This window comes from Triticum dicoccoides, chromosome 7B, assembly GCF_002162155.2.
Source record: "Triticum dicoccoides isolate Atlit2015 ecotype Zavitan chromosome 7B, WEW_v2.0, whole genome shotgun sequence".
Lineage (NCBI taxonomy): Eukaryota > Viridiplantae > Streptophyta > Magnoliopsida > Poales > Poaceae > Triticum > Triticum dicoccoides.
In genome coordinates, this window is record NC_041393.1 from 94,180,810 (window position 1) to 94,203,421 (window position 22,612).

General features: G+C 45.0%; 1 protein-coding gene across 1 annotated transcript; it reads left to right on the top strand.

Moving 5' to 3' along the window:
• The first annotated feature begins 7,762 nt into the window (after positions 1-7,762).
• On the top strand, positions 7,763-10,762 carry LOC119335988 (triacylglycerol lipase OBL1-like). The gene is made up of 3 exons (XM_037608030.1): positions 7,763-8,095; positions 9,561-9,783; positions 9,991-10,762. Exons 1-3 carry the CDS (start codon positions 7,792-7,794, stop codon positions 10,760-10,762), a joined length of 1,299 nt encoding a protein of 432 aa, XP_037463927.1. The 5' UTR covers positions 7,763-7,791.
• The last annotated feature ends 11,850 nt before the right edge of the window (positions 10,763-22,612 follow it).

Genomic DNA, 22,612 nt, shown 5'->3' on the forward strand with positions numbered 1-22,612 from the left:
GCTTTAATCACTTCACCTATTGTTCAGCCACCTAATTGGAATTTGCCTTTTGAAATTATGTGCGATGCCAGTGATTATGCTGTAGGGGTTGTTTTAGGGCAAAGAGTCGATAAGAAATTGAATGTTATCCATTATGCTAGCAAGACTCTTGATACTGCTCAAAGAAATTATGCTACCACTGAAAAAGAATTCTTAGCAGTTGTGTTTGCATGTGATAAGTTTAGACCTTATATTGTTGATTCCAAAGTTACTATTCACACTGATCATGCTGCTATTAAATATCTTATGGAAAAGAAAGACGCTAAGCCTAGACTCATTAGATGGGTTCTCTTGCTCCAAGAATTTGACTTGCATATTGTTGATAGAAAAGGAGCTGAGAACCCCGTTGCAGACAACTTGTCTAGGCTAGAAAATGTTCTTGATGACCCACTGCCTATTAATGATAGCTTTCCTGATGAACAATTAGCGGTCGTAAATGCTTCTCGTACTGCTCCTTGGTATGCTGACTATGTTAATTACATTGTTGCTAAATATATACCGCCTAGTTTCACATACCAGCAAAAGAAAAAGTTCTTTTATGATTTAAGACATTACTTCTGGGATGATCCACACCTTTATAAAGAAGGAGTAGATGGTATTATTAGACGTTGTGTGCCTGAGCATGAACAGGAACAAATCCTATGCAAGTGTCACTCTGAATCCTATGGAGGACATCACGCTGGAGATAGAACTGCACACAAGGTACTACAATCTAGTTTTTATTGGCCTACTCTTTTCAAAGATGCTCATAAGTTTGTCGTATCTTGTGATGAATGTCAAAGAATAGGTAACATCAGTAGACGTCAAGAAATGCCTATGAATTTTTCTCTTGTTATTGAACCGTTTGATGTTTGGGGCTTTGATTATATGGGACCTTTTCCTGCCTCCAATGGTTATACACATATTTTAGTTGTTGTTGATTACGTTACTAAGTGGGTAGAAGCTATTCCAACTAGTAGTGCTGATCATAACACTTCTAGTAAAATGCTTAAAGAAGTTATTTTTCTGAGGTTTGGAGTCCCTAGATATCTTATGACTGATGGTGGTTCACACTTTATTCATGGTGCTTTCCGTAAGATGCTTGCTAAGTATGATGTCAATCATAGAATTGCATCTCCTTATCACCCGCAGTCTAGTGGTCAAGTAGAGTTGAGCAATAGAGAGCTCAAATTAATTTTGCAAAAGACTGTGAATAGATCTAGAAAGAATTGGTCCAAAAAACTTGATGATGCATTATGGGCCTATAGAACTGCATAAAAAAATCTTATGGGTATGTCTCCATATAAGATGGTTTATGGAAAAGCATGTCATTTACCTCTTGAACTTGAACATAAAGCATATTGGGCTATTAAAGAGCTTAATTATTGACTTCAAACTTGCGAGTGAGAAAAGTTTATTTGATATTAGCTCACTTGATGAATGGAGAACCCAAGCATATGAGAATGCCAAGCTTTTCAAAGAAAAAGTCAAATGCTGGCATGATAAAAGGATACAAAAGCGTGAGTTTAACATAGGAGATTATGTGTTATTATTCAACTCTCGTTTAAGATTTTTTGCAGGAAAACTTCTCTCAAAATGGGAAGGTCCCTATGTTATCGAGGAGGTCTATCGGTCTGATGCTATAAAAATCAACAACTTTGAAGGCACAAATCCGAGGGTGGTAAACGGTCAAAGAATTAAACATTATATTTCAGGTAATCCTATCAATGTTGAAACTAATATTATTGAAACCATAACCCCTGAGGAATACATAAGAGACACTTTCCAGAATGTTCCAGACTCCGAATAGGCATATGTATGTGGTACGGTAAGTAAACCGACTCCAAAACAATTCTAATGGCAATTTTCATGAGTTTTGGATTATTTAAGGATTTTAGGAAGAAAGAAGTAGTCCGAAAGGGAAAAGAGGCTCCCACAAGAGAGGAGGGCGCCCCCCCCCCTATAGGGCGCGCCCCCCTGTCTCGTGGGCACCTCGTGTGCCTCCCGGACTCTGTTTTCTTGTATCTTACGTATTTTGGTCGGTAAAAATTCATTATATATACTCCCGAAGGTTTTGACCACCGTATCACGCAAATATCCTCTGTTTTCGTTTCGAGCTGTTCCTGTTGCAGAATAGAGCAAGATGTCTTCTCAGGAATCAGTTGGGGAGAGCCGGGTGTCTCACCCAACGCCAGGTCCAGGAGCAAATATCGATGCCTATCACTTTGGACCATTAACGGAGGATGAGATGGAGGCTGATTTGAAAAGGATTGATGCCATGGAGGAAGATCAAGAAGTTACCTCTCGTCTCCAAGCAGAATTCACTATGGGGGAACTACCTAGCCTGGCTGTCCCTACTTTGGTCACTCCTTTCAACTCCAGATTTCTTTCTTATGAAAATATGAAAAAGAGTTTCACTTGTTCTCCAGAAGCTATGCAGCATCCTTGGGTAAAAGGAGCCTTGTCTGTCACGGGCAAGCTCCTAAAGAAAATATGGACCTCAAACAACAAGTCAATAAGCTCGAGGAGGAGAACCGTATCTTGAAGGGCATAATCGCCAAGAAGATCGTGACACCAACCGTGAAGAAGGAGAAATAATCACATGGGTATGGGCACTCCCCTTGGCAACTGCCAAGCTTGGGGGAGGTGCCCCGGTATCGTATCACCATCACACTCCTATCTTTACAGCTTTATTTAGTTCGATCCTTTTAGTAGTATCTTGATCTATTAGTTCGAAGTTTTGATATCAAGTAGTTTTGAGTTTTTCGTTGTGATCTCTTTATGTAAGCGAGTCCGTGTGCTATCTATAATAAAGATTAGTGTTGATTCAAGGGCTTTTCTTTGTTGCTATGATCTTGAGAAAGTAGAAAGAACAAAAGAGTTCATATTGATCTTATGGATAGTGATAACTTCACACATAGAAAGTATGAGGCATAAAAATTGTTGAGAGTTGATGAACGTAGCCTTGGTCATCATTGCAATTAATAGGAAGTAATAAGGAAAGAGGGGTTCACATATAAATATATTTTCTTGGACATGTTTTATGATTGTGAAGCACTCATTAAGTATGACATGCTAAAAGAGTTGACGTTGGACAAGGAAGACAACGTAATGGTTTATGTTTTCCGACATCTCAGTTAAAGTATATCGTCATTGACCTTCTAAACATGTTGAGCTTGCCTTTCCCCCTCATGCTAGCCAAATTCCTTGCACTAAGTAGAGATACTACTTGTGCTTCCAAATATCCTTAAACCCAGTTTTGCCATGAGAGTCCACCATATCTACCTATGGTTTGAGTAAGATCCTTCAAGTAAGTTGTCATCGGTGCAAGCAATAAAAATTGCTCTCTAAATATGCATGGCTTATTAGTGTAGAGAAAATAAGCTTTGTACGAACTTGTTGTGGAAGTAATAAAAGTGACGGATTGCATAATAAAGGTCCACATACAAGGGGCAATATAAAGTGACGTTCTTTTGCATTAAGATTTTGTGTATCCAACCCTAAAAGCGCATGACAACCTCTGCTTCCCTCTGCGAAGGGCCTATCTTTTACTTTATGTTTTTACTTTATGCTTGAGTCAAGGTGATCCTCACCTTTCCCTTTTTCATTTTCTCATTTGGCAAGCTCTTCGTGTTTGAAAGATCGTGTTATATATATCCAATTGGATGTAAGTTGGCATAGGCTATTATTGTTGGCATCACCTAAAGGTGAATACGTTGGGAGGCAACACAATAAGCCCCTATCTTTCTCAGTGTCCGGCTGAAACTCTATAACCTAAAGTATTGCGTGAGTGTTAACAATTATGGGAGACTACGAGATAGTTGAGTATGTGAGCTTGCTGAAAAGCTCTATTGTTGACTCTTTCTGATGTTACAATAAATTGCAATTGCTTCAATGACTGAGAGTATAGTTTGTTAGTTCCCAATGAAGTTTTTGAACCATACTTGACATTGTGAATTGCTTATTACTTGAACATAGGAAATCATATGACAAAATCCATATATGTTGCTGTTATTAGAATGATCATGATGCCCTCATGTCCGCATTTTATTTTTATCAAGACCTCTATCTCTAAACATGCGGACATATTTTTCGATTCGGCTTCCGCTTGAGGACAAGCGAGGTCTAAGCTTGGGGGAGTTGATACGTCCATTTTGCATCATGCTTTTATATCAATATTTATCGCATTATGGGCTGCTAATACACATTATATCTCAATACTTATGGCTATTCTCTCTTATTTTACAAGGTTTACCATGAAGAGGGGGAATGCCGGCAGCTGGAATTCTGGCTGGAAAAGGAGCAAATGTTGGAAACCTATTCTGCACAACTCCAAAAGACATGAGGCTCCACGAAACAACTTTTTGGATTTATTAAGGAATTATGAGCAAAAGAAATAGGCCAGGGGGCCCACACCCTGTCCAGGAGACAGGGGGGCGCCCCCCAGGGCGCGCCCCCTATCTCCTGGGCCCCCTGGTGGGCCCTCGGCGTCCATCTTCTGCTATATGAAGGGTTTTGACCTAGAAAAAATCATGGGCAAGCTTACGGGACGAAACTGCGCCGCCACGAGGCGGAACCTTGGCAGAATCAATCTAGGGCTCTGGCAGAGCTGTTCTGTCGGGGACACTTCCCTCCGGGAGGGGGAAATCATCACCAACGTCATCACCAACGATACTCTCATCGGGAGGGGGTCAATCTCCATCAACATCTTCACCAGCACCATCTCATCTCAAAACCCTAGTTCATCTCTTGTATCCAATCTTGTATCAAAACCACAAATTGGTACCTGTGGGTTGCTAGTAGTGTTGATTACTCCTTGTAGTTGATACTAATTTGTTTACTTGGTGGAAGATCATATGTTCAGATCCTTCATGCATATTATTACACCTCTGATTATGAACATGAATATGCTTTGTGAGTAGTTATGTTTGTTCCTGAGGACATGGGTGAAGTCTTGTTATTAGTAGTCATGTGAATTTGGTATTCGTTCGATATTTTGATGAGATGTATGTTGTCTCTCCTCTAGTGGTGTTATGTGAACGTCGACTACATGACACTTCACCATTATTTGGGCCTAGAGGAAGGCATAGGGAAGTAATAAGTAGATGATGGGTTGCTAGAGTGACAGAAGTTTAAACCCTAGTTTATGCGTTGATTCGTTAGGGGTTGATATGGACCCATATGTTTAATGGTGTGGTTAGGTTTACCTTAATACTCCTTTTTTGTAGTTGCGGACGCTTGCAATAGGGGTTAATCATAAGTGGGATGATTGTCCATGTTAGGGCAGTACCCAAGTGCCGGTCCACCCACATATCAAATTATCAAAGTACCGAGCGCGAATCATATGAGCGTGATGAAAACTAGCTTGACGATAATTCTCAATGTGTCCTCGGGAGCTCCTTCCTCATTATTAGAATTTGTCCAGGCTTATCCTTTGCTACATAAAGGATTGGGCCACCTTGCTGCACTTTATTTACTTTATTTACTTTTTGCTCGTTACTATTTATCTTATCACAAAACTATCTATTACCTACTATTTCAGTGCTTGCAGAGAAAACCTTACTGAAAACCGCTTATCATTTCCTTCTGCTCCTCATTGGGTTCGACACTCTTACTTATCGAAAGGACTACGATAGGTCCCCTACACTTGTGGGTCATCATCCATCAATGGTCAACCAGACGATGTGCGAGCCTCCATGCCCGTTGAGCACCATGTTGGCATGGAACAAAGGAGCGCTGCCCGATGCCAGGAACCACCATGGTTCCGAGCCGCAACCATACATCAGGCACGTCGACGCGCACCATGCGCGCTGATTTGTGCCCTCCGGGGACCAGATTTATCATGCACGCAATACGTATCCACGCCTCAACGTGACCAAGCCGCCTCGTGCCGCCCAAGCGCTCCTTGGAGGATGGGGAGAAGAGTCGCGCCGCCGCCGACGCATGTGCATGATTTTTTCCAGCATCGGCCTCCGTTGACAGAGAGGGACGTGAGAGGCGAGGTGGGGGCTGATGGCAGTGCCGCCTAGGGTTGCGCCCGTGCCGCTCGCAGGAGTAGCACATGTTTCATGTTCGCAACTAGCTAGTGGTAGGCATAATTGAAGGCAGTAACCTAGGAGTTTTTAGAATATGCCCAAGTTTTAGTCATGTCAACACTCACTGCAATAGCCCTCGACCAGCTTCTGATGTCAATGTTTTGACATTGACTTATTATGCTTCAAATAGTTATCTTTTCCCATGTGAAAGTAGTCAAAAACCACTTTGGTTTGAGCATAGTAGAGTCATACTACACACGTGTCGTTCCCTAAGGAGGGTGTATGCGAGCAAACTCTTGCATTGTTTCCAGAGAGGGTGCATGGGAGCAAATAGCATGTGTGCCCCACGGGGATTGCCACTTGTAACCATTTTTAGATTCGCGTGTGGAATCAGGTGCGCTAGGGAGCTTTCTTTAGCAAAACTACTCTCGGGAAACGTCATTTCTGAAAAATGTACGTCTCATACCCCTTCGCTTGTGCCTCTCGCAACCAAGGCGACTAGGGATTGCTCGCCTCCTGCTGGCGGTGGCGCAGGTCTGCTTCCTCTCTATGGCCTTAGGCCATGGAAGGGGGTTGACCCTAGCCCTTACTAGAGGAAGGGTTTCTCCTCCTATTTTAGGTGTATTTTGTGTCTCTTTAGGGTTTTAATCCAGCTCGGGAAGGCGAGACAACGATAGTTCACTGAAGATGGGATAAAGTTCTTCGTGCCTATCTCCCATCCCGATGGTGCTTTTAGCGTCGTCGGAGGGTGTGTGGAGGTTTGTTTCTGGCAAATCTCGCAAGATTCTGCCGGAGTTTGTCTTTGGTGAATCTGCTTGCACCCGGTCTTTGGCCGTCTGCGTTTGTGTGTCTACAGGTTGGATCCTTTCAATCTACGCTTCTCTTCATCAAAGATACTTGTTATTCTGGTGCGCTGATCCTATGGTGCCGCCTTAGCACAATGATTTCTCGACAGTCTAAATAATAAGGTTTGCCCGGCTCCGATAAGGGAGGGACGATGACGTCGGCACGCTTTCAGCTGACTCCGGTGCTTGTAGTTGTCATTAGGTGGTCTACGGACCTGGATGTTATGTTTTTGCAACTCGTGTCTTTTATGACTATTGATGAATAGATCGAATGTTGAGAGAAAAAACTATCAGATCTCCCTCTGTCCCATAATATAACTAGTGTAAAAAATGTATTAAGATTTTCGTATATTAACACTATAAACTCGGGGGACAATTCAGAGAGGTGACTTGCTTCTGCAACTCTCTCTTTCTTCCCTCTCCACCTAAATCTATGCCGTATGTCATGCAAACGGAAAATCTGTGCAGAATCAGGTAAACCGTACGTAGAACTAGCGAGTAACCGAACCTTTTTCTTACCGACCAATGTAACCGCTCCTTCTTTGCTTGCGAAGAAGACGGGTTCGACCGCGCGTGCCTTTGATCTGGTCCTTATAATTAACACAGTAGCCCAGTATGCACGCAGTTGGTACCTTGACCGCCTAGTGACCTAGTCTTCTGCCCACCCCCTATCTAATCCGTAGTTTAATTCATTAATTAGAACCCTCAGCACTGCCATTCGCACGCGGCTCTATCCTCTACTCAGCCTCCCGGCCCGGCCTATATATATGCACCTCGTGCGGCCGTGCTGGTACAATACTCCTACACCTTGTGCTAGCTAGTAGCTCTCGTTCTGCTGTTCATCGTCGAGCTGATTGGCGTGCTCCTGTTGACATCGGCCCGATACACCGGCAATGGACGGCCAGGATGAATTCTCCGGCGACTTCATGGTGCTGCGGCCGGACAAGGGCGGCGTCCGCAGCCTCCTCCACCTGCTGCGTTCCAGCGACGTCAGCGAGAGCGACGCCGTCGACTGCGCCGCTGGGGGTAAGGAGGTCGCAGACCGGTGGATCATCTTTGTCTCCATCGTCGCGCAGATGCTGCTGCTGTGGGTGAAGACGCCCTTGGCCAAGCTCGGGAGCGCCGTCGAGTACTGGATGAACCTCATCACGGACAACGGTGGCGGCGTGCTCAAGCTTATCAGAAACGCCATGCAAGGTAATATAACCGATGGTATTTAGCATTCAGAATTATCGGTTGTATGTGTATGATCAATTTTCGTTAACATCTTTTGAAAATTGTGACTGCAGAAAAAAAATATGTTCCTGCACGCAAGGCTTCCATCTTATTAACTATCTTGCATATGAAAGTGGGACATCAGTCATGCATCCACGGCGAAACAGACAGGGCTCCTAGCTAGTAGTCGTGAAGAAAATGGGAGAAAACATTATAACCAAGTATAACCAACACCAACCATAAAATAGGGGGGAGAAAGGTTGAAATAGAATAGAAATTTGAAAAAAACTTGTGCAACTTATATGTAACTATCCCCTTCAAAGCATATGAACAGAAACTGCAATTGCTTTATCTTTAACGTACACGGGGTGGGTGTCCAATCAGTAAGCACTAAGTACTCGCAATATCAAATAGAGATGGGAGATCAGCAAGCGCCAAGCGCTTGGTTGTTCTCGCTAGGAAACAGGGGTTTACTGATTAAGTAGACGTGTAGATGATTAATTATTCATTGCCACATTATTGCAGAGGTCATAAAATATGCTTTGGATAGCAGCCTTCCCAGTTTAATCCTAGTCTACATAGCAGGATAATAAGAAACATGAGATTATCCAATGTATATATCCACTTGTACTCTGGTCAGAACTTAGAATTCATCACCCGCAAAAAATAAAATAAAAAGAACTTAGAATTCATAACAACTCTCAAGATAAGGGCAATGTCGGTTTCATATGCTAAACAACATGTTAACTTGTTAAGGTGGTTGTCCTGATGCGCTAAGCAACAAATTAAGTTGCATACTGCCATTAGCTTGACCGCTTTCCTGTTGGAGGCCCCACTGACACTCTAATCATCCCTGTGATGCACGCCTTATCATTACTGAATAGCTTTGTTTTACTCCCTCCGTTACTAAATATTTGTTTTTCTAAAGATTTCAAATGGACGAACACATATGGATGTATTTAGACATATTTTAGAGTGTAGATCACTCATTTTGCTCCGTATGTATTCACTTGTTGAAATCTCCAGAAAGACAAATATTTAGGAATAGAGGGAGTAGTTTACAAACAAAAGTTCCCCGCCAAAAAAAAACACGCACACGTCTTTGCCTAAATAAAACCCATGTCAACAACCACAAGTTCATCAAATGAAAACGAGCAAGGTTGCCGAAATGGTCATACACGTTTTTAGCATTCTCGTTTCCTTTTTCTCCTCTGAAATGATTCGGCACGGTTGCACCAAAATCTTCAACGTTCCCCTTCCTTTTATTTGGAGTGACGTGGAAAACACGCCTAGGTTTTGAAAGTCAAACATCATCCATAGAAATTCTGAAGAGTTCTCAGGAAACTGCATTGCAGAATTTGACAGTTTTGTCGCACGCATGTTGCCTGTTTTGCTTTCAAGTACTACAACAGCAATGGCGTTCCGATAATTCCTAGCTAACTTGCAGGCAAGTTACGAGTTCCGGACAGAGAATCCCCCAACTATCGATCGCTCATCGGACTTATCGACATGAGAATCGAATTGGACAAGAAGATCAAGGCTGAGAATGGCGGTTACCTCGCTGCTCTGGGCATCATGGCCTCCAAGATAGCGTACGAGAACGAGCACGTCATCAAGAACGTCGTCGAAAACCACTGGCACATGAAGTTCCTCGAGTTCTTCAATTGCTGGAACGGTAAGATTTTAGGGCACGCGAAACATGAAGCATGCATATAGTAGTATGGCAACACACATTTGGCTAACGTCCAACGAACATGTGTTCTTTGCTTCCTGGCAGAATTCCGAGGTGATCACACGACCCAGGCCTTCATGTTCGCCGACAAGCCGGCCGACGCCGACCTTCTCGTGGTGGCGTTCCGTGGAACACAACCGTTTGACGCGGAAGACTGGTGCACGGACGTGGACATCTCCTGGTATGAGATCCCCGGGGTGGGCAAGGTCCACGGCGGCTTCATGAAGGCCCTCGGGCTGCAAAGGAATGCCGCCGGCTGGCCGGCGGAGATTGAGGCGACCAAGGACCGGCTGTTCGCCTACTACGCCGTCCGCGACGCGCTCAAGAAATCCCTAGCAGCCAACCCGCGCGCCCAGTTCGCGGTGACCGGCCACAGCCTGGGGGGCGCGCTCGCCGTGCTGTTCCCGGCCATCCTCGCCCTGCACGGTGAGCACGACCTGCTGGCAAGGCTCCACGGCGTGTACACGTACGGGCAGCCGCGCGTCGGGGACGCGCGGCTCGGGGAGTTCGTGGAGCGGCAGCTCGACACGCCGGCCGCGAGGGGGAGGTACTTCCGGTTCGTCTACTGCAACGACATCGTGCCGAGGGTGCCGTTCGACGGCCTCTTCAAGCACTTCGGCCGGTGCATCTACTTCGACGGCTACTACAGGGCGCGGGCCATGGAGGAGGAGCCCAACAAGAACTACTTCTCGCTCGCGTTCGTGGTGTCCAAGTACGTGAACGCGGCGTGGGAGCTCGCCCGGGGGCTCGTCATCGGGCACGTGGACGGGGCAGAGTACGTGGAGGGGTGGACGATGAGGGTCGCCCGGGCGGTCGGGCTGATCATCCCAGGCCTGCCGGCCCACGCGCCGCAGGACTACGTGAACGCCACCAGGCTCGGAGCCGCGTCGCTCGACCTGCTTCTCCGTGATCATTAATTGGTCAGGGCATGTACAATGGTTCTAGGAATGCAAGTGCAAGTCCTACGTGTTTTGAAGGCTATGTACGCATGCAATCTCAGCACGAGGTGACTGTCTTGGATGTTGAGAGTTGGATGCTAGCTTGATGTTTTGACGAGGATTTTTTCTGCTAGACCTGTTGTCCCCTAGTGTTAAAACTAGGGTTTGCTGTCCTCCGGCGGCTACAGCTGTCTGAGAGTTTTTTGTTCATCGTACGTCGTCGTCTCCAGCGACTGGACGCAATAAAGCTAATCAGTTGGAACTGCCGTGGAATGCTTTCGCCCACGGCAATTCGAGAGCTCTTGGATCTTCAAGGGCGTGTGAAAGCGGATGTGATTTTCTTGTCTGAATCCCATCTGAATACAACTAAGGCAACTGAGCTAAGGGTGAAGCTAGGTTTTGATCGGTTTCATATTGTTGATAGTGATGGACGATCAGGAGGTCTTGCACTTTTTTACAATCTTTCTAATGAAGTGGTGTTAAATTATGCGTCGCCTAATTTCATTGATGGTTTTGTCATGGATGGAATCAACGTGTCATGGCGGCTGACTGGTTTTTATGGAGAGCCAAACTGGGACATGAAACACTTGTCATGGACGAATATGAGAACCCTTCATCATAACTCAACAGGACCATGGATGATCTTTGGAGATTTTAATGAGATACTAGTTGCTAGCGAGAAGGAGGGTGGAAACATCAGACCGCAACAATATATGCAGAATTTTCGAGACTGTGTGGATGATTGTGGTTTACAAGAAATCATGTCTATAGGGGACCCTTTTGCTTGGAGTAGAGGTGTGATCAGAGAAAGGCTGGATAGAGCCTTATGCAACGAGAAGTGGGCTGATATTTTTCCTTATGCAACGGTTATCCATGAACACCATGTGCATTCAGACCACAGACCAATACTGCTAGATACAGAATATTATTCCGCAGTTATAGGACAGAAGCAAAGAGGTGAAAGAAGGTTTGAAGCAAGATGGTTGAGTGAATGTACAGTTGATGAAATTGTTAAAAGCGCTTGGGAAAGAGCAAAGCTGGCAGGGATCGGTCCTTCGCTTTCGTCCAGAACCAAGTTAGTTAAGGATGACATGTTCATTTGGGACCGTGATACACTCAAAGGTCCGAAGAAGAGAATTAATAAGTTGAAGAAAGAGCTAGAGAAGTTGAGAAGATGTACACTGACAGAAGAAGTAAGACAGAGAATCAAGGAGGCACAAGTCCTAATAGAAAATCTATTGGATCAGGAGGAGCTAGTGTGGCTGCAACGTGGACGAGCCAACTGGCTACTACATGGTGACAGAAATACATCTTATTTCCACAAAGCAGCTACAGCCCGTAAGAAAAGGAATTGTATCCGAAGATTGCTTGACGATACAGGGGTTTGGAAGGAGGAGTTGGATGATATAAATAGTATAATTACGAGTTATTTCAAAGAGCTTTTTACATCCCAGGTGTCCGTACCCGATATTAATGTTTTGAGTAAAGTCCAGAGGCGAGTTTCGGAAGCAATGAATACGACCCTGATGGCGCCATACACGGCCGAGGAGGTACGGAAGGCTCTCTTTCCCATTGGAGATTTCAAGGCACCAGGACCATATGGCCTTCACGCGGTCTTTTATAAACGGTTTTGGTCTATGTTGGGCGACGACTTGGTCATGGAAGTTCTGAATGCGATCAATTCCCAGGTTATGCCACAAGGGTGGAATGACACTACTATTGTCATGATCCCAAAAGTAAATTCCCCGGAGAAAGTTACTCAATTCAGACCGATCAGTTTATGCAATGTGGTATACAAGGTAATTTCTAAGATGATAGCTGCGAGACTCAGGGTGTTACTCCCAGAGATCATTAGCCCTACCCAGAGTGCCTTTTTTCCTGGTCGACTCATTACGGATAATGTGCTAATAGCTTACGAGAGTTTACATGCAATAAAACAAAAAAAGGTGGGCAAAGACGGTTGGTGTGCGGTGAAACTTGATATGCATAAAGCCTATGACAGAGTTGAGTGGGTTTTCCTGGAAGCAATGTTGTTGAAGCTGGGATTCCATGAGGACTGGATTAAGATGATAATGTTGTGTGTGTCTTCTGTTGAATATAAGGTGAGATATAACTCAGTGGAGACGGAATATTTCAAACCCTCCAAAGGTCTTCGACAGGGTGACCCACTCTCCCCGTATCTGTTTCTCCTGTGTACGGAGGGTTTGACAGCCCTACTTTCTCATGCGGAACAGAGTGGAGACTTAATGGGGGTCAAAGTCTGTAGAGAGGCACCTGCGGTAACAAATCTACTCTTTGCTGATGATTCATTAATTTTGATGAAAGCTAATATTCAGAATTCAATGTGCTTGAGATCAATTCTGGATTTATATTGTGCTGCATCCGGGCAACTTGTTAGTGTTGACAAATCAAGTATATTTTTTAGCCCTAGCACCGAGGTAAATATGAAGGCTCAGATTTGCTCTTGTCTGAATATCATGACCGAGGCCTTAAATGACAAGTATCTGGGATTGCCTGCTACTCTTGGACTTGATAAAAGTGACAGTTTTCAATATTTAATAGATCGGTTAATTATGAAGCTTATGGGGTGGAAGGAGAAGTGCCTCTCTTCAGGAGGGAAAGAAGTTCTTATTAAGTCTGTTGCTCAAGCAATACCAACTTATGTGATGTCGGTCTTTCAAATTCCTAAGAAAATTTGTAAAGGAATCATAGATGCGATATCTCATTTTTGGTGGGGTGATGACGCAACTCATAAGAGGATGCACTGGTTTGCATGGTGGAAGATGTGTATTCCCAAGAAAGAAGGGGGTATGGGCTTCGGAGATATTCACTGCTTTAATCTTGCACTTCTGGCAAAACAGGCATGGCGCCTTATTGACAACCCGGACTCTTTGTGTGCGTTGATCCTTAAGGCAAAATATTTTCCTGATGGAGATCTCATGAATGCAACTTTAAAAAAGAAGGCTTCATATACATGGCAGAGTATTATGGCCGGAGTTGATACGCTCAGACGTGAGTATATTTGGAGACTTGGTGATGGTGAGAAAATTAGCATATGGGATGATCCCTGAATACCTCATAGCCCAACAAGAAAGGTGATTTCACCAAGGGGTAACAATCTTTTTTCTAAAGTTTCTGACCTCATTGATCCAGTGACAGGGAGTTGGGATGAGCAGCTGGTTAACCAAACGTTCTGGCAAGTGGATGTTCGAAGGATTTTGGCCATTCCACTACCATTACATGAGATGACAGATTTCCTGGCATGGAACATGACAAAGTCAGGGACTTTCACGGTGCGATCTGCATACCATACAGAATGGGAATTTCAATTTGGGCACAAGTTGGAATCAACGGCTGGAGCTTCAAACCCATCTTATACATGGGACTCGGTATGGAACTTAGTCTGCCCAGCAAAGATAAAAATATTTATGTGGCGCGCGCTCCAGAGTGCTATTCCCTGTCGATCTATCCTGGCTAATAAGCACTTCAAAATAAATCCGAGTTGCCCAGCCTGTAACCAGGGGCCTGATGACATAAGACATATGTTGTTCGAATGCAAATTGGCAATGGACGTGTGGAAGATGCTCGGTCTTGAGCTTGTTATCAAACAGGCACTGAAAGTTGACAAGGCAGGTGAGCTTGTGTTGGCACATCTTCTGTGCCTTCCAGAACAACAAATCCAAGTGTTGGGCTTGCCGAAGTTCAGAGAAACGATGGCAACGACGGCTTGGTATTTGTGGTATGAAAGGCGAAAATTGACACATGACGAAGAAACTCAAAGCGCATATCAAATCAATATGTCAGTGAGAGGCTTAGTAGCAAATTATACCATCTCTTACAGCCCAAAGGCTCACGTCTGTTCAGATGCTTGGTTGAAACCAAAGTATAGTTACGTGAAATTAAATGTTGACGCGGGATTTGATAGTGACACACTCGCAACAACATTTGGAGCAGTTATCCGGGACCATAGGGGGGAATTTATAGCGGCTGCTAATGAAAAGATGGACATTTGCTTCGACTCGTTCACAGCAGAAGCAATTGCAGTGAGGTTTGGTTTGAATCTTGCTAATACCGTCGGATGTAGTAAGATTGAAGTGAATTCAGATAGCGTGGAGGTGGTGAATGCGTTGAGCCATGGCTACTCTTCTTCAGTCGCTTCATCCATTATAGACGACTGTTATTTCATGTCATTAGATTTTTCCCATGTCATTTATGATCATTGTAATAGGGAACGTAATCGAGTAGCTCATGAACTAGCAAGGTTAGCTAGGTTTTCTTCTCCGAGGGTTTGGATGGATAACGCCCCTGATGAGGTTATCCCTTTACTTGTAAACGATGCTACTTTACTTATGAATGAATAAAGGAGAAGAAGTTTATCAAAAAAGGAATGCCACGTACGATAAATGATAAGGTGGAGGAGAGAGAAATCTTCAGAAAAGGCTTGTCTTCTCTTATTTAAGAGAAGATAAGAGATAATCTCTTAGGGTATGTAAAATGGTTGATAAGATAGTCTTATTTTAAGTCTTGCATGTAATTAGAGACAAAAAAACATGTCTATGATGGGTCATCTCTTAGCCTTATCTTTATTACGACGTGGTGAGACATCTAAGAGATCATCTCTTGTCTTCTCTTAAATAAGAAAAGACAAGATTCCTCTCTTCTCCACCTCGTCATTTATTCTATATGGCATTCCTAAGATAAAACCATTGTAAATGTCCTTAGCACAATATGTCTCGCCATATTTTTAGGAATATCTAGTTTTTTTTAGAAAAGGAGGAAGACCCCCGGCCTTTGCATCTGGATGATGCATACAACCATTTTATTAATTATTGACACAAGACCTTACAAAGTCATACAACAGTAAGACGAAAGTCACCGTCTAAGCAACATCTGTTGCTACTCCTATCCAGTTGATGAAGGGGCGCTGATAGTCTAGGCCTAATACCAAACAGACCTCGCAGCCAAACCTAACATCTAAGACTTGAGGTCCCAACCAGGACGCCTGCTGGGTATGGGCACCCACCAGCCGGCGTGCTCCTCAACCAGGACGCTTGCCGGGTATAAGGCCGCCGCAGCCACCTGCGACCAATCCATCTTCAAAGTTGTACTACTGCATCTACCTTGTCGGGTCTAGCTGCCGCCGACGTCACCATGATGCCAAACAGTGTCACCCTCCTGCGTGAGTCCATCTCCGCTCATCGGGCGCCGAGTCTCCATTGCGCCACGCCGCCGAGATCTGCCGTCATCAGTGGGCAAGATGAAACACCGCTCCTCCTCTTGTCGTCTCCAACCAACACTTGCTCCAAAACGATGCCCCCAGAAGGGAGAACGACACCGAAGTCACCATCATCGTCCGATCCGGTAGACCCAGATCTAGGGTTTCCCCCAAAACTTCCCAATCAGGTTGACGTGACCTGCAACGACGATGCCTCGAGAAGGGAATGACGTCCGAGGCGCCGTCATCGTCCGCCAATAGCGCAGTCAGGCGCGATTTTCACCGGAAGCCATGTCTTCCCGACCTCGCGGCTGGCTGGAACCGAGCGGAACCTCGTCACGAAGACGTACGTCGCCGTAGGTACTCCTACAGAGATCCGGCATCTCCTCACCGGCCCCTCCACGCGTCGCCGGTCGGCGGAAGGACTTCCTACGGCGGATCCGATCAGGGTGTTGGATCCGCAGTCACCGCCGTCACCATCCCGACCAGAACAGCCCACCCCACTGGATGAGGCGTTGCCACCGCCGCCGTCCATTCAGGGCCGCCACTCCGCCAGCTATGGTGCTTGCCGCATGGCCTGGGGTCGCCGCCCCAGCCACCACCTCCTGATCGCACGAGAGGAGCCGCCCCTGCCACCTCAGATGAGATCCATCGCGTCCACCCGCCCATGTGCCTTCGGCACCGGGCCCGCCGCCACCGCGGCCCACGCCGGTGGTAGCGGCAGCAGAAAGAGGCGCTAGAGGGTGTTGGCGGAGCTGGGGTTTCGGGGCACCTGGCGTCTCCCAGTGGCAGGCGACACGAGGGGGAGGGCAGGAATATCTAGTTATTGAAGACAAGATTAAGAAATGACCCATTGTAGACATGTTTTTTTGTCATCTCTAAAATAATGAAAGACTTAAGATACAACTATCTTATCAACCATTGTACATTACTAGTCGTAGTTGAGAGATCCATGGAAATTGGTCACATATCAGCGGGTGTTGATGTTTGGTTTGGTTCGACTATTTCCATGATTCTTGCATTCTTCGTGGCACTGTGCCACCGTAAGTGTTAACTGATTTTATAGACCAGTGGATTTCTTTATTATTATTACCATTTGGTCCAAGAAAAGGAACTCAATGATGATTCAATGGCGCCCAGCCAAGTGTATCATAATTAAGAGAAAAAACAAGAAGAAAGAGAATTTATATTAATCAAGTGGCGGCCAAGTCTACCATACAAACATCATAAATCTCATCAGGTCTTGAACGGAGCCACACCGCAGTGCGCTTCTCAGTTTTGCCAAAGTTTGCTAAATAATGACTAAATGGATAGCTTGACTAAGACTTCTCTACCCTCCTGAAGGAGTGATTTTCTTTCTTTCACCATCATCGTATGCGTCGATCTGTCCTTATCCATGCCCGTGATCATCTTAACCACATCCATGCAATCAGTATAAAAAATCACGGACCTAAAAAAGGAAAACAGAAAAATCCAAGAAAAAGAAGAAGAAAACACCGATGGGTGCAGGCCGGCCTAGATGAAAGCAGAGCTCAAGAAGGAAAAGAGAGATCCAAGTTCTTCTGGATTACGAAACCATCCATTGGGTAAGCGCCGGGTTCGTGTTGAATACTAAGGCACGACCTTCTTATGGGGAAAAGAGCCGGTTTTCCATGTTTTTTTCAGGTTTCTGTTTTTTCCCTTTGTTTTCGTCGGCTTTTGTTCGTTTCGTTCTCCATTTTTTTGGGTCTTTTCCTTTTCTTTATTTTTCTTTAGTTTTCCTTTATTACTTTTCCTGGTTCTAATTGTTTTTTTCTTTATTTTACATCGGTTTAGTTTGTCTCTTTTCCATTTTTCTTCTTTTCTCTTGGGTTTCACTGGTTTTCTATACACATTTATGGTATATATAATACATTATTTTAGTACATACTTAACATTTTTTAAATTCTCGATTAACATTTTCCAAATATCTGATTAACATTTTTTTATACAGATTTAATATTTTTTTAAATGCTTGATTAATTTTTTTAAACACAAGTTTAAGATTTTTTTGAATGCATGCTCAACAATTTTTCTATACCCATTTGAATACAAATTTAACAATCTTTTAAACACATGTTCAACATTTTTTCTATACACATTTAACATTTTTTCAATACAAATTTAACTTTTTTTAAATACAAACTTATGCTTGATTGACATTTTTATATACATGATCAATTTTTTTCATCATTTTCTAATACATGGTCAACATATTTTATATGCACCTTTACCATTTTCCAAATGCTTGATTATAATTTTCAAATACTTGATCATTTTTTAAAACAGGGTCAACCGTTTTTTCCATATACATTTAACATTTTTTAAATGCTTGATTAACATTTTTCAAATACTATGTTTGATTAATTTTTTAAAATACAATGTTTGATCAAACTTTTTTCTCACACATTGTATTTTTTAATACATTTTTCCTGTACGTGATAAATAATTGGGCCTTGTCCCTTCGGAAACTGCTGGGAACGGCACGTACACACGGCTGATCTGGTCGTGACAGATGAGCACTAGTGGTTGGCGCCAATAGGAAAAGAAGTGCACGTTCATATAATAAAAAAAAGATTTAAATAGATGAGTTGTGGCGTGGGGAAAGACTTTCCACGCAGACGTTGCCAAAAAGCCGTTCTATTTTGCAACAATTTGGTCGCGAAAGTAGCACGGAGTTACATAGATAATGACCACGCTTTTTTTAGTACCAGTAGAAAATGTTGGAGCGAGTCTCGCAACACTTTGCTGATAGAGACCGGGCCGGCCACTGGACGCGCATGTGTTTCATCTTCTTGGCTAATCATACGCGAAAAGCGGGCATCACGCATAATGAAACAAGCACATGGCGCGCGCGCAGGCTGAGTGCCATTCTAAACTCTGGTTCAGTACGGTCCATGGTTTTTAAGTACGCTACACACAACCCTAAAAAAAAGTACGCTACACACACTTGGACGAGGATCCCCTGCCGTGGCCAAGCCTACCTTTGAGTCACTGACACACGGGTCCCACAAAGCATGGGGCCCACCTGTCAGTGACTCAAAGGCAGGGTATGGCAGGGATTGCAAAGTCAGAGGATCCACGTCCCACACACTTGCTCGTCAACGACATACACGCGCGCACCACCTTTTTTGCCTACAGGCTACACACCAGAAATGTTGCACAAAGACACCATACCTAAAGCTCGAGTCGAACCGGTGGCATAGCAGGGGCAATATATGTTCAACATTCTGGTAAACTTTTCTTTTGTGGTTATGTTCGACAAAAACGTGCATGTTCAACAGCGTTTATCGAGTCGAGTTGTCTTCCAAATATTGGTCTATATCTATTTCTTGAGGGGATATTGGTCCATGTCGAATTCGCGGTGCTCTAACTTTTTTTCTGCGGGTCAAAACTTATATTACTCAATCATCAACCGTACAATCCATCTTACATAATTCAACAATTTCTGGGAGGCCAGAGCCTAGCCAGACTACGGGAGTAAATAGCATAAAACTACTACTTTACAGGCTAGGGTTCCAGAAAACTACCGAAAATAAATTTTTCTCTGATAACTACCAAGTCAGGGGTCGGCTGTTTCAAAAAACCCAAATCGCTGTGTGCTTAAGATTTAAACTGTTTTCTGACTGATGTGGCCCACACGTCAGGTCCCACATGGCACAAAAGTCAACGCGGTTAACTGAACAGTTAAGTTGACCCGTTATGACCGGCAGGGCCCACATGTCATTGGCAATAACATTTGCAATGAAAAAAGAGAAGTGACGGACGAGGGCGAGGCGACCCAGGAGCGCGCGACCCAGCGCGGCAGCGCCGCCACCCATCGATCTGCCTTCCCGATGTTCTCCGCCGTCGCCGGCGAGGTCGCCGCCGACCGCCGTGCTCCAAAAGCCACCCCCGCATGTTTCCTTCCTTCTCCCACCTCGAACTCGAACTCGCCGGCTGCGGCCATTGATGCGCCCTCCGAGCTCGGCCCGGCATCGCGCCGTCGCGCCCCGCCGCCGGCGGGACTACACCACCTTCGCCTACCGGTCCCCGCGCCCGCAGCCGTGTTGCGTAGGAGGCCCACCCTCCCGCAGGAGCGAACACACGCGCAGACCCTCTCGTGCTCTCCCGGAGTCCGAGCGGTGACCGCTCCCGCCGCCGAGCGTAGGCCCGACTCGCGCGAGGGTGGCCAGGTCGGCGAGAGCTACGGCAGCCACCGGAATCGAGCCGCCGGCCTTGGCTGGCGACGGCTGCGCCCTGCCGCCCGCGTACGGCCATGAACGGCGCCAGCCTGCCTTGAACCTCGACCTCCGCCGCCTGACCCGCCATGGTCACATCTGAGGCCGTGCGCCGGATCTAGCAAGCTCTCCTTCGCGACGAGCAACCAACCTCTCGTCCCCGACGAGCAACCGAGCTCTCCCCCCCATCGAGCTGCACGCACACAAGGTGCTTGACGAAATGAGGCAGAGAGGAAAGGATTCAAAAGAGGAGGTTGAGGCTGACATGTGGACCCGATATGTAAGCTAACAGTCAAACAAACAGTCAAACAAACGTCCTATTTAGGTGCGGGCCCGACCTGTCATAATCTGGATTGATTTTAAATCACTGGGCGATTTGGGTTTTTTTGAAACAGCAGACCCCTGACTTGGTAGTTATCAGAGAAAAAATTATTTTCGGTAGTTTTTTGAAACCCTAGCCTGTAAAGTAGTAGTTTTATGCTATTTACTCAGACTATGGTTCTACCTTCCGATCTAGCAAACTTAGATTAAAAAAATCTGCAACTAATTTTTTTTCAACTGATATGAGCAATACGAGCCATACAAAAGGACTGACGGTGAACGCAAGGCCTCTTCGGCCGCCGCCACGGTAGAGCTCATTAGGGCGGAGCTCCGGCTTTGGATTAGCGCTAGGGTTGACGGTGGATACCCTTTTCAGGTTCACTAGTACTTGCAGCGGCCGAACCTAGGCGGAATTGCCATGTAATGATCCTCTGACTCGGTTCCTCTATTTCTATCTTAATGGAAAAGGCATGCAGCGCTCTTGCATGTTCTTGAGATACAAAAGGACTTCAGATACTTGAGTTTCACCACCAAAGGCATAGACAGACCTATCTGTGCCAATATCATTCAACATGTTCACCGCTGGTAGTGACTCCAATTCAATATGAATGGGAAGCTCCGTTTGCTGAATAGGAGAGATAGACCCTCCATACATGCGCCTAGTTCTGCTTCAAGGGCGTCCCGGCAAGAGAAAAGTGTCCTGCAAGATGAGTAAATTATGTTGCCGAGATTATCATGGAGAACCATGCCAGCTCCTGCACTTCCATCTTCCTTCCAAGATCCATCAACATTAAACTTCACCCAACCTAGCACAGATTATACCTTGCAATAGTGATGTTTTATTTGCGTCGTTATCTTGTTAAAGGCATTGCTCGGATATGCTTAGATTAATTCTTCTGGGTGAAAACTTAGATTCTGCACTTGGTCGTTGGATCCGGTGACGGTGACGCTTGAGTGCCACTCTCTTCTTGAAGGTGTTGCTGTTGAAGAATCTCATTGTTCATTTGGTGTCATAAGATGGTTGGTGCGGACATGGTCATTGCTACAGTTTACCGATCGTGGATCTGATCGCTTTGGGGTTATTTTCTTCTTTCCTCGCCTACACACAACATATCTTTGGTCTTATATGACTTTGCTAGTTGTCGGCGTGTTTTATGTCTGTGTCGGTGTTGGCTATATGCTTCTTAAATATGCAGAGGCCAGGTGTGTTGATCATGTTTTGTATCCTCTTAATGCTTCATTTTGAGCAAATAAAATCCACCTTTTGTCAAAAATGCCAGCATCTCCAGAAAATAAACATCACCATTGCTCGCTGAAGCTCTCCAGTGTGTACAATAGTTCCAGTAGCCACTCAACTCCACCGTTGGATACACTTCTCAGCTTCGGCAATGGCTAGACTTCACTCATGCACTCCCATAGCTGGACCGCTAGAGGACAGCGACATAGAGCATGAAAGCAATCCTCTGGTTCAATTTCACAAACCGGACAAATACTAGTAGTCTCCAATGTGCGCTTGTTTTTGTTTTCCCAAGTTGGAAGAGAATTGACAGCCACTCTCCATGCAAAGTTCTCAATAGTGGGAGTTACTATGGATCCCCGGATCAGCTTCCAACATGAACGAGTCCCATCAGGCGCAGAACTAGATGCTTGAGCTGATTCTCTGCAAGACTCATAAAAAGCTAGCTGGTAAGCTGTTTTAACAGAGAAAACTCCAATCCTACCCGGAGGCCCGGCCCCCATGCCGAGACATCTTCCTGCCCCGGAGAGGCTCTTGTCTTATATACCTAAGAGATTCATCCGGTTGGAATTCACTTGGCATAGTAGTAGTGTCAGGGTTTGTGGATGTTGTGCATTCGGAGAGTTTGGCAAGGGCCGACTGTGTGGTTGGGGGATTTCTTGCCATGTGAGTAGTTAGTCTGTGTTCTATTTGTGTAGGTTTTCGCCCGGTTTTCCTTAAATTAATTGGGCAATTCACTTCTTCTTAATAATCGATGAGGCAAAACTTTTGCCTCGTTTCGAAAAAAAAAGAGATTCATCCCCACTATCCTATTTATC